This window comes from Saccostrea cucullata, unplaced genomic scaffold, assembly GCF_032062105.1.
Source record: "Saccostrea cucullata isolate Sc308-1 unplaced genomic scaffold, CSIRO_AGI_Scuc_v1 ctg13259, whole genome shotgun sequence".
NCBI lineage: Eukaryota > Metazoa > Mollusca > Bivalvia > Ostreida > Ostreidae > Saccostrea > Saccostrea cuccullata.
The window spans coordinates 19,625-30,901 of record NW_026928966.1 but is presented as its reverse complement, the minus strand read 5'-3'; the positions used below and the strand labels follow the sequence as shown (position 1 = coordinate 30,901).

Here is an 11,277-nt window from a genome sequence, read left to right as displayed (position 1 = left end):
CGCCCTACCCCTGGGGGTCATGATTTGAACAAATTTGAATCTACACTACTTGATCATGCTTCCATATAAATATGATGAATTATGGCTTTGTCATTCTTAAGAAGAAGATGTTTAAAGAATTTCCTATATATTTCTATGTAAAACTTTGGTCGGCCATTTTGGCCCCGCCCTACCCCGGGGGGTCATGATTTGAAAAAACTTGAATCTACACTACCTGAGCATGCTTCCATATATATATGATGAATTATGGCTTTGTCATTCTTGAGAAGAAGAAATTTTTAAAGAATTTTCCTATATATTTCTATGTAAAACTTTGGTCGGCCATTTTGGCCCCGCCCTACCCCGGGGGGTCATGACTTGAAAAAACTTGAATCTACACTACCTGAGCATGCTTCCATATATATATGATGAATTATGGCTTTGTCATTCTTGAGAAGAAGAAATTTTTAAAGAATTTTCCTATATATTTCTATGTAAAACTTTGGTCGGCCATTTTGCCCACGCCCTACCCTGGGGGGTCATGATTTGAACAAACTTGAATCTACACTACCTGAGGATGTTTCCCCATAAGTTTCATCTTTCCTGGCACAGTGATTCTTGAGAAGATTTTTAAAATATGCCACCAAATTTTCATTAATTCCCAATTATCTCCGCTTGAATGAGGGCGTGGCCCTTCATTTCAACAAACTTGAATCTCCTTCACCCAAGGATACTTTGTGGCAAGTTTGGTTGAAATTGGCCCAGCGGTTCTTGAGAAGAAGTCGAAAATGTGAAAAGTTTACAGACAGACGGACAGACAGACGGACCCCGGACAAAATGTGATCAGAAAAGCTCACTTGAGCTTTCAGTTCAGTTGAGCTAACGATGCACGTGAGAAGAGAAATTTCAAATGAGTTTGAAGTTCCTGCACTCTCCAGAACAGTCGGAACATATTAGCAAGTGCACTGCAAGCTCTAGGACTTTGTACATTGATTCAAATTATTTTTTCCCACATTTACATGTATTTGTACCTGTCCAATATATATCCTTGGTAAAATGCATCTGGATCACAAAAACAGAAACTATATACTCATGGTAACATATTCCAAGAGAAAAATAGACTCTCCATAATTTTAATGGATATATAGCAGGTAAATAGTAGCGAGCGTCATGAAGCAACGCTTGTCACTGCGAGCTCTTAAAGCAACGCCTGTGCAAAGAGAAAATTCGGACTACTGCACATTCATTCGATAGAATTTTTTGACGCAGTAATTTGGAACCACAATGCATCACTTGTTAAAGCTACGTTCTCACGAGAATAGCAGCAAAAGTTCAACTAAAAGTAAACATGCCCTGATTTAATGGATAAATATTGAAGATAAATAGTAAATGAAACGTTCTTCATTTAGTTTTACTTTCAGCATGCACTGTTCAGGCTTCTTTTTGGAAATGTAACTTACGACGTCATGTGACGTCAGAGTCTAGACGCACCAAATGTCACGTGCAGTTTGACGAGCCTGATCAAAATTATCAAAATGAATATATATGCGCTCGCCATAACGGTCGCACCGTCAACATATTAGATTAAATATTTTTTTTAATTATTAAAATTTGCACTGTTCAGGCTTGATTTGATAATGCAACATACATAAAATCGTACGATTTTATAATGGTTGGATTTGTAGCTCTCTGGTTTTTCTGTCAGAATTCTCTCAACCAGAGAGCGACAGTTCTGCAGCTGCATCATCATTAGCTGCAGATCTGTAGCTCTCCAAAAAAATATATTGATAGACCGGAGAGCCACAGTGCCACCTATTGAAAAAACTGTATATTCTTGATTAATTCTTCAAAATTCTTACCTCAATTAAACATAAGGAAAGATTTCAAAAAATTTCTTTATCTTCTATCAAGTACTCTCGTAGTTGACATCCGAACGAAGCATATTGGACCGAATTATCTTTGAAACCAAAATGGCAGTATAAATAAGCGAAATGTTCGATGATTACAATATCAGGGTCAGGAGGACTATTATCAACAATTATGAGGATTGTTTGGTTGTGGAAACATCGAACATTGAAAGAATATGATAGGAATACACGGTTAGTAATATTTTGAGAATACCGTTTTAAAAACATGGAGATCGAAATAAATCAAGAACCGAGCGCACTTTTTTGTGTGCAATAAATATACAGTTTTTATAATGGGTGGCACTGTAGCTCTCCAGTCTATCAATATATTTTTTTTTCGGAGAGCTACAGATCTGCAGCTACATCATCATGTAACCAGCTCAATGAAAATTTTGGCAGAATTGATTTATGTGCAACTTACATGTAATCTGACTATGCAGAAATCACTGGTAATTTAATGAATATGCATTCATTTCTGGACTTGTATTTTCATATATATTCTCAATCTGAATTATGATTTGTATTTTTGAAGAAAAATCCTTCTCACTGCATCAATGTAAAAATGCTTCTTTTTTGAAATGTTTCATTGGTAATTGGTATAAAGCGCAAAAGAGATTAGGAATTCAAATTATGAAAAAAAAATCTAGATTAGAAAACTTATTTCCGGAATGATAAAACATATCATCTTTTTCCTCATATGATTGTGAAAATCAATGATTCATTATTTAGATAGTTTTGAACTTCATTCAAATTATAACCCGAAATCGTTAGACCCTTATCTATATTTTTAGAACATTTTCCGGAATTCTTTTATGTCATCGTTTCGTTTTCTTTCAACTTCCTTTTCCGCTCATAAATCAAGATGGTGAGAATATACATGCTTTACATGAAAAAATCAGTGTCATCCCGCTGTCATTTACATTCAAAATGAAATAAAATTATAACATATGTATTCCTTAATCCTTCCTGAATAGTTGAACTCGTTATGAAAGCAATTATGGACACACAACATTGGTTTTAATCGCAATAAAATATATTGTTGACATTTCTACAAATGTCACAAGTTTTATTTTCTATATGCAAAAAGAAAGCATTTGTGAAACTTACTACATCTCATAGTATTTTATATGTTAATATCTTTATAGGCTCGTGTAAGAACGAAGACCGTCAAGAAAGCAGCACGTGTAATAATTGAGAAATATTACACTAAGCTCACTTTGGACTTCCATACTAACAAACGAGTATGTGAAGAAATTGCAATCCTGCCCAGCAAGAAATTGAGAAATAAAGTTGCAGGGTAAGAACTTTTACTCAAGTCCCAGAGGGACTTAGTTCATCAGAAAGGATGTTAGTTCATCTATTTGTTGAATTTTGTTCACTGAGAAAATACATTCATTCACAGGTGCTTTAGGAAAGGACCCCTACCCCTAGTTAGAACAACCTTACTGTGTCTCAGGACAAGCCTTCACCACATTAAGAATACGTCCCATTTACTTGCAATGTAGCAAATTGGAGTGGATCTGCTCTGAAATGATTGTATATGCCTTTTATCCTAAAAAATAATCCATAGAACCCTAAATTTTCTCAACTTATTTTCTCGCTTCAAATTAACAGGCCATGTTTACATTCAGATCTCTCTGGATTGTTCGTAAATTAATGCGCTGAGTACAAGTTTTTTCCCATGTTTATTTTGCCACACTGCTTATTACTGGAACAAATTCTTTCATTAAACAAGGGCAAAATCATTTTAACGATGGAACATTTTATCAAACCTACTCCCACCCCGAGATAGAAGTGGGTACTTTTTAAAAAAAAAAATTTTCTTAGGCAAAGAGCAAAATTAGAAATGACTAGGTTTAAAAATTCAAAATTTCTAATTCCAGTTTTTAATTATGTATTGATTTGAATAAATAAAATTTGATTATAATGTTTCATTTTCCATATAAACATCTTGTCATTTTTCTAATGTAATTTTAGAAACAGATTTTTAACCAATAAAATTTTTTGCTCAAGGTTAACATATACTGTTTCATGGGTTAAGTCGACATTTCCACTCAGTGAGCAGAGATTCGATGCTGAGTACAGAGATGAAAGAAAATAAAGACATGCATGTCATATATGAATATGTAGATAGATTATCGTAGAAGACAATGGTAATAAACAATTTGCCAGTGTATTTCCTCTGAAAGTGTAAACGAGTGCGTTTCTAAGGAGGGGGATACCGAGTGTAATTCGGAGTTCGATACCTTGTGTTATGCTCTGAGTTAAAAATTGACTTCTGAAACAAGTGCCTGTAGTATCTACTGTAAAACGAGAAAATTTTAGCGCAAACGCAAGTTGGAATGCATTGGCGCAAATAAATTTTAGCGCTTGCACTTGTCAGTAAAATATATAAATGTGATATTTTGGGTTTTTTTTAATCCACACCCATATTTAACTTTTTGGTTTGTCAAGCACGGAAACACATTAGTACTCCCGTATATCAGTAAACGTTCTTTACCGCGGTACGTATTGCTATCACATGGACGTGGTATAATGTTAAAATTTATTTTTTTATTTCTATTTTCAATTAAAAGAAATGGAGTATTTACTCATTTAAATCATATTAAAACAAAGCGTGCATCGACAGAAAATTACTTAGATAAAACGGTAATTCCAATCAGGTATTGTCTGCAAGCTTAATTGCCATGCTTGATTGCATTGTTTACCTCGAGGCGATAGATGATTGACACGCCGATCGAGAAGCCAAACTTTGAAGGTGCTAATGATAATAATCGGCTAACAACTACCTGGGTAACAATAGTTTAATTAAATTAGAATTTGGCAGATCTTTCTGTCTTCCGAACAAGTGCAGTACTAGTGTGTATATAAAATCCATTGACCCTTCGATATTACGTAATCGCGCGTTCCGGTTTACATGTACTTATGTAAAAGCTTTGAACACACAAAAATTGATATTTAGAAATCCTTTAGCGCACATTAAATTTTAGCGCTCAGAGGCTCTTGCGCCAAAGGCGCTAAAATTAGTAGTGTGCCAAATATTCTCATTTTACAGTATTAGTTTTTGACATTTGGCATTTATCAGACATAGGTGATACAATTTAAATAAATTTTTCTAACCAATGAAAAATTGTAATTTAATTATTCCTAAAAAGTCAAGGTAAAAAAATCCTGATTATTACCACTTCTTACATTTGACATCTATAGCAAGCGTATTAGAAATGAAGACCAAACACACATGAGAATGTTTGACCTTAATAACTGAATATTCTTTTCATTATAGGTTTGTCACACACTTGATGAAGCGCATCCAGAGAGGTCCAGTAAGGGGTATCTCCATCAAACTACAGGAGGAGGAACGTGAGCGCAGAGATAACTACGTCCCTGAGGTAAACTAAAATCTGATAATAAAAGGATCAATTTATAAAATGCTGATTAAGTATGCTCATAATGATACACACTGAAGCAATTGAATTCATTGATAGTTTTGTGCAGTATGAGTGATCTGCCCTTTGATGTATGTTAAAATAAAGGGGAATCTACAGAGAATGACAGAATTTGAAGTAGAAAAATATTTGTAACATTTATATTAGACCAAGATAAAGTAAATGAATGAATTTGAATATTTGTCTGTATTTTCAAATATATGTAGACAACAGTGATTTCTGTTTATCAGAGCACATTTTTCGTGAAATGTGGCAGGTTCTCCAATGTTGAAAATGGGCAAGATAAACTCAGTATGCATGAACACAATACAAAACACATTTGCATTCATCATAAGTTTGTAGAACTTCCTTTAGACGGTTTTAAAAGAAATTTTAAACGTTAAAATATGAATTCAAGTATTCTCTCAAAATGAAATTGGGAAAAATACTGCATATAGATACTTCATGAAATTTTTATACCATCCAGTTTAATTAGAGCTTGCAAAGGCAATATATTAAAAAAAAAAAAGAAGAAGAAAAAAACATTCAATTTTTTTATGGACTGAAGTATTAAATTTTGATTGTAGATCTCCTACATTGATCAACACGACATTATTGAAGTTGATCCTGACACTAAGGAAATGTTGAAAGCCTTGGTAAGTATTTGGTCATCATCAATTTTATTGTTTACTGAAATATGTAGAATTCTCTAACAGAGACAACTGTAATGGTTTGTTTTGTTTTTCAGGACTTTGGAAATCTTCAAGGTCTACAGGTCACACAACCTATCACAGCTGTACAAGGCTACAGACAGCCAAGAATGTAAAATAATAAATATCAAACCCCAAGGCTTGTGTCTGTTATTTATAAGTGTGTAAAAATTGTTAGAAGTACTTGACAAGTGCTTTAAATCATGACATTTTTAGCTCTTCTGTGATTGCTCAAAATTTTTAAGAGCCAATGAGCAGATTATCTCCAAACTTGCATACAAGGATGAGAATGTGTACTGGTAGTTTGAAAAATGTTTTGGGAATTGCCCTGAGGCAAAGGGCGTGGTCTCACGGTCACTTCATAGTTGACCGAAAGGATCTCTTCATTATAAATAGGGATCTGACCTATAGGACCGGGCTTGGTTTTATTCTCTACAAAAAGCTTGTCGATTTCCGTTCTGATTAATGACATTAGGCTGAATACATATACCAATTTGTTTTTCCTAATTTTATTTCAGTGAGTAGAGATAGGAGGAACCCTTTTTATTGATTTTCTGAGTTTGTTATCTCCAAATGTAATAACTGATATTTGTCTTTACTTCTCATTGTGCATAAAGGTAATGTCTACTGTCTCTGAAATTCTATTCTTAATGTCTAGGCTATTTATCCGTGGATAAAATAAAAACTTGTCTTTAATGTGTGCAAATTATAAAGGCCTAAATGAAATCCAAGTGAGTGCATTTACTGAAATATGTAGCCAAAATCAATGTGATTAAATTTTAAGGAATATATATATAATTGAAATTCATCGCAGCTCAATGCTGCCAAGAATATCCGTACTGAGTAACACATAGTGCGTTATTCTTTTTCTCGGAGAAAGTGTGCTTATACTGAGGTTCGTTCCACCTGACTGACAACTGAACATTGGATTGTTACGATTTGATATCTCTTTAGTGTTTCTTATATCAAGAATGGGCATGCATATAAGGGATATATAATTGAAGGAAAAATACACGTCTATAAAAAAAAATTAAAATAGTCTTTGAAAAGGCGAAATTTAAAACTGTATAAGTGTTGTACCAGGTGGATTCGAACCCCCGACTTTAAAAAGAGAGTATCCAAGGTGTAAAAGTCAGCGTATATATCAACTGAGCTAGTCTGACCATAAGAATTAATGGCATAAATTTAGAGAAGATTTTGAAAATCTGGTTTCCTTATTTTTTGTAGGTTTTTTGTGAATTTCGACCCCAGGGCAGGGGTGCCCCTAAAAAAAATCTTATCTTAAATTACTCCTTTCATCCTAACCTAACAAAATATCACAATTTTATTTAGGGGCAGGCCTGCCCTGATGGACTTCAAGGCCAAAATTCATGCAAAAATCAACGCTTTAAAGGACAAAATGGTGTTTCAATCAACTTTGGAGGTTTATTGTAAAGTTGTAAATAATAAATTTTAGGTATCAAATACAAATTTTAAAAAATTAGACATATATACGGTAGAAAACAACAAATAAAGATTGATTTTTAAATGTCACTTTTTCCGGGAAATTGTTCTCTCCTATAGGTCAATTCTTTTGTTAAACCGAATACACATGTACATCCTTTTTATAAAAAATTGATATTTTGCCCACTATAAGCCTAAAGGGCTAGGATCATCAAATCTTGTCAGCAGATGCATTTTAGGACTTAGTGTTGACTCAAAAGTAGGTCATGGTGATGCTTTTAGTTTTGCAGGTGAATTCATCTTTACCAGGGTAATTTAATTTTGGTGCATAAAGTGGACACTTTTTAAAAAGCCTGTGAATCAGTAAATGCATCATGAAACCTAATTAAATTTAGATGTTAGATCCTCCTACATACTCGCTTCTGTAACTTCTTACATCATTCCATAGAGGGACATGTCAGAGGTCAACTTGGAACAACTCTTAAGACTTTTTCACTTCAACAAATATAGATGATTTTGCAAGCGACAATTTGATTGGTTGATAGAATTTGACCTGTGACGTGATTCTCTATGGGATGTCATTTGATGTTAGTGTTGCAAGTATGCGAATGGATCAAACATCTAATTTTAGTTAGATTGTACATCATGGGGCCTGAAAGTGTGTAGACCTAAAATAGGTCATAGTGACCTTTCTGAATTCTATTGCTAATTTTTCTAAACATTTTTGTCAAACCTTGCTTTGGAGCCTTATTTATTATCATGAACTAAGTCATTAAAAAAAGGTAGCTAGTGTTCCTTCCTCAAGCTCTCAGCACTTTGAAGTGAAGTTGCTGGTCCTTTGGATGAGACCTAAGAACAAGGCCCCCTTGTCCCAGTACATGTAGGTATTGGCACGATAAAGAACCCTCACTACTCCATGACCCTGGAAGTCAAGTAAATGTCTTTTGAGACCTGTATATTGTGATGCTTCTTTATGAGTGAAAAATTTTTTGAATGGGATTTTAAACAACATTATAAATCAATTAAAATGGATGTCACAGTTAGAGTTTTGCAGGGATTAATTTTCAAACTTTTAGAGGATATTTTGAACACTTTGAAGCATGAGATCATCTAGCTGTTAGTAAATGCATCTTGGGTCCTCACAGTGCCTTCAGCTCAGGTGAGCTAAAAAGTAGGTCATCTTTACCGAACAGTTAACAGTATTTTTTTTTGTTAAATCAAGAAAAGCCTGGGCCAACAAAATAAGTAATTTTACAGTATAACACTATATAGTGAAGAAAAATCCAAGAATCAGTCTTTGAACATTTTTAGCTCTATTGGTCAGAGACCAGAAGAGCTTATGCAATAGTAATGTGATCCGGCGTCCGACTGTCTGTCTGTCCATCTGTAAACAATTTTTCAAAATGCTACTCCTCATACAGTTTTGGTTTGATTTCAATATAACTTGGCACACAAGTAGACTACACGAAGATACATAATTCTATGTATCAGTTTTTGATTTCGATGAACAGTGTTGCCGTGGTTACTAAAAATAGAAATTTCTGTGAAATTCTTCAAAATACTATTCATCCTACAGTTTTGGTCTGATTTTATTATAATTTGGCATACAAAGTAGACTACACTAAGATACACAGTTCTATATATTGGTTTTTGATTTCAATGAAGGGTGTTGCCATGGTTACCAAAAATTTCTGTGAAATTCCTCAAAATGCTACTCCTCCTACAGTTTCGGTCTGATTTCAATATAACTTGGCAGTTGGCACACAAGTAGACTACACTAAGATACACAATTCTGTATATTGGTTTTTGACTTCGATGAACATTATTGCCTTGGTTAATAAAAATAGTAATTTCTTTTAAATACTCTTAAAATGCTACTCCAAATACAGTTTTTGTCTGATTATAATAGAATGTATGTGGCATGCAAGTAGACTACACTAAGAACATAAAGAGACTAAATAATCAAGGATCATTACATATGTATTCTATTCATTGCTTTTGTAAAGTTTCAATTCCCAACTGCTTAAGTACTGTAGATTCCTAAATATATGCGTGGAATTAATTATCGGGATTTCGCGAGAAGCACCACACGCGAAATAAAATTACTCACCTTTATTTTTATGGTGCTGAAATCTAAGTAAAATCTCTTAATCAAATGTCCATCCGCGAACTATTATTCTCGCGATTTGACGTTGAAGAGCCCATTCGCGATAATAACTACTCGCGAAAAATAAGGAATCTACAGTACTTTTCCTTTGCTATAAGTATATTACAAACCAGTAGAGCTTCAGTCTCAACAGAGACTTCTGGTTAATGATTCTCAATCAGTGAAGGGCAAAATAATAGTTGACATGAAAAGTTAAATCAATTTACAAATTTTTGACCGACAACTGTACACCAAGTCCTGATCTCTATCACTTTTTTGTTGAATATAATATTAAAGTGTCATTTTCATTGATTTCTTATTAGTCAAGTTTCATGACTGACAAAAGATTAAAATCCAATGTGGCCTTAACTTGGTCTGCCAAGGCATGTATATTCCGCAAACATTCCACACCCATATGTCGCTTAACCATGCACTTTATAATGATTCTGCAAGTCAATAACAATTCTTATTACACTTGAAGTCTATTATTTTTATTGTGTATTGAATTTCACTTTATAAGACAATAAACAGTATTTTATCATTAAACATAAAGGCTTTACTTTCAAGGACAAAGAGTATCATTTCATAGACTAGATGCAATTGTTCAAGGATTTAAATGAATATTACATGTACAGAAATGCTAAACAATACTAAATAAATTTTGGAGAAAAAAAATTGCATGTAACCTGCAGGGTCATTAAGTAAAGATGGTCCATGGTGTAATATTGATAGTCAACATTTTTAACTAATTTTTGAATTGCGAAAGAAAATAACATCTTGATCATAATGAAATGCATAAATATACCAAAATCTGCATTTTAAAGGAAAACAAAAACATCATTAGAGCTAGGGTACAAAATTCCTCATACTTTTTAAAGAGCTTTAAACTATTTTTAATGAAATATAACAGGAAAAAAATGTACCCGGTATTATAACAATTAAATACACAAGTAAATTTTAAAAAAAAGAAACATTCATCATTGGAATTTAAGGTATATTTCAATAGAAGTCTGTGAAATGTTCAAAATCTTAAAACTCAAAAATTGGATGGATCAGACAGAATTCAATTAAAATCATCTTGACTTGACACCGAAAAAGTAAAGAGCACTCATATTTAGTATATGACAAAATTAGTCATGGACTCATGGTTGTCTCTGGTTCTTGAAGATTTTTTTAAAGATTTTACAAAAGGATGCATTAATTTGGTCCCCATCTCATCATAAGCAACTGAACAAGGAAACTTTTAAATCAGTTTAATTAATTAGGAACAAGAGCTTTGTTCTCCTTGAGAGATTTTACACAATATTGTACCATTTTCTTGGAAAAGTTATTGGATCTCGCAAAGGTCCTGAAAATCCAAACATGAGGAAACATCTCCTAATGATCAATAACATAGATATAGAAGATATAACTTCCTATTAGAAGTATCAATAAATAATATAGGGACATTATTCTCAGCAGGAAAGAGGATCTTACAATCAATTAAACTACTTCATACTTATGAAATATCCTGCGTGACAAAAGGAAGCGACCATTGAATTCCTCAATATAGATTTTGTTTCCTACTGAGATATATAGTGATGTATATTAAATTGGGTTGAAAGTGCCCAGTGGGATAAATTGGAATTTTTTTTCCTTATTATTTTTCCACTCTACAACCAAATTTG

At 33.2% G+C, this 11,277-nt stretch overlaps 1 protein-coding gene across 1 annotated transcript; it reads left to right on the top strand.

Moving 5' to 3' along the window:
* Positions 1 to 3,013: 3,013 nt before the first annotated feature.
* On the top strand, positions 3,014 to 6,159 carry LOC134279431 (small ribosomal subunit protein eS17-like). Its single transcript, XM_062761829.1, is given in 4 exon segments — positions 3,014 to 3,183; positions 5,170 to 5,275; positions 5,899 to 5,967; positions 6,060 to 6,159. Coding segments are annotated over 4 exon segments (423 nt in total). The 3' UTR covers positions 6,138 to 6,159.
* The last annotated feature ends 5,118 nt before the right edge of the window (positions 6,160 to 11,277 follow it).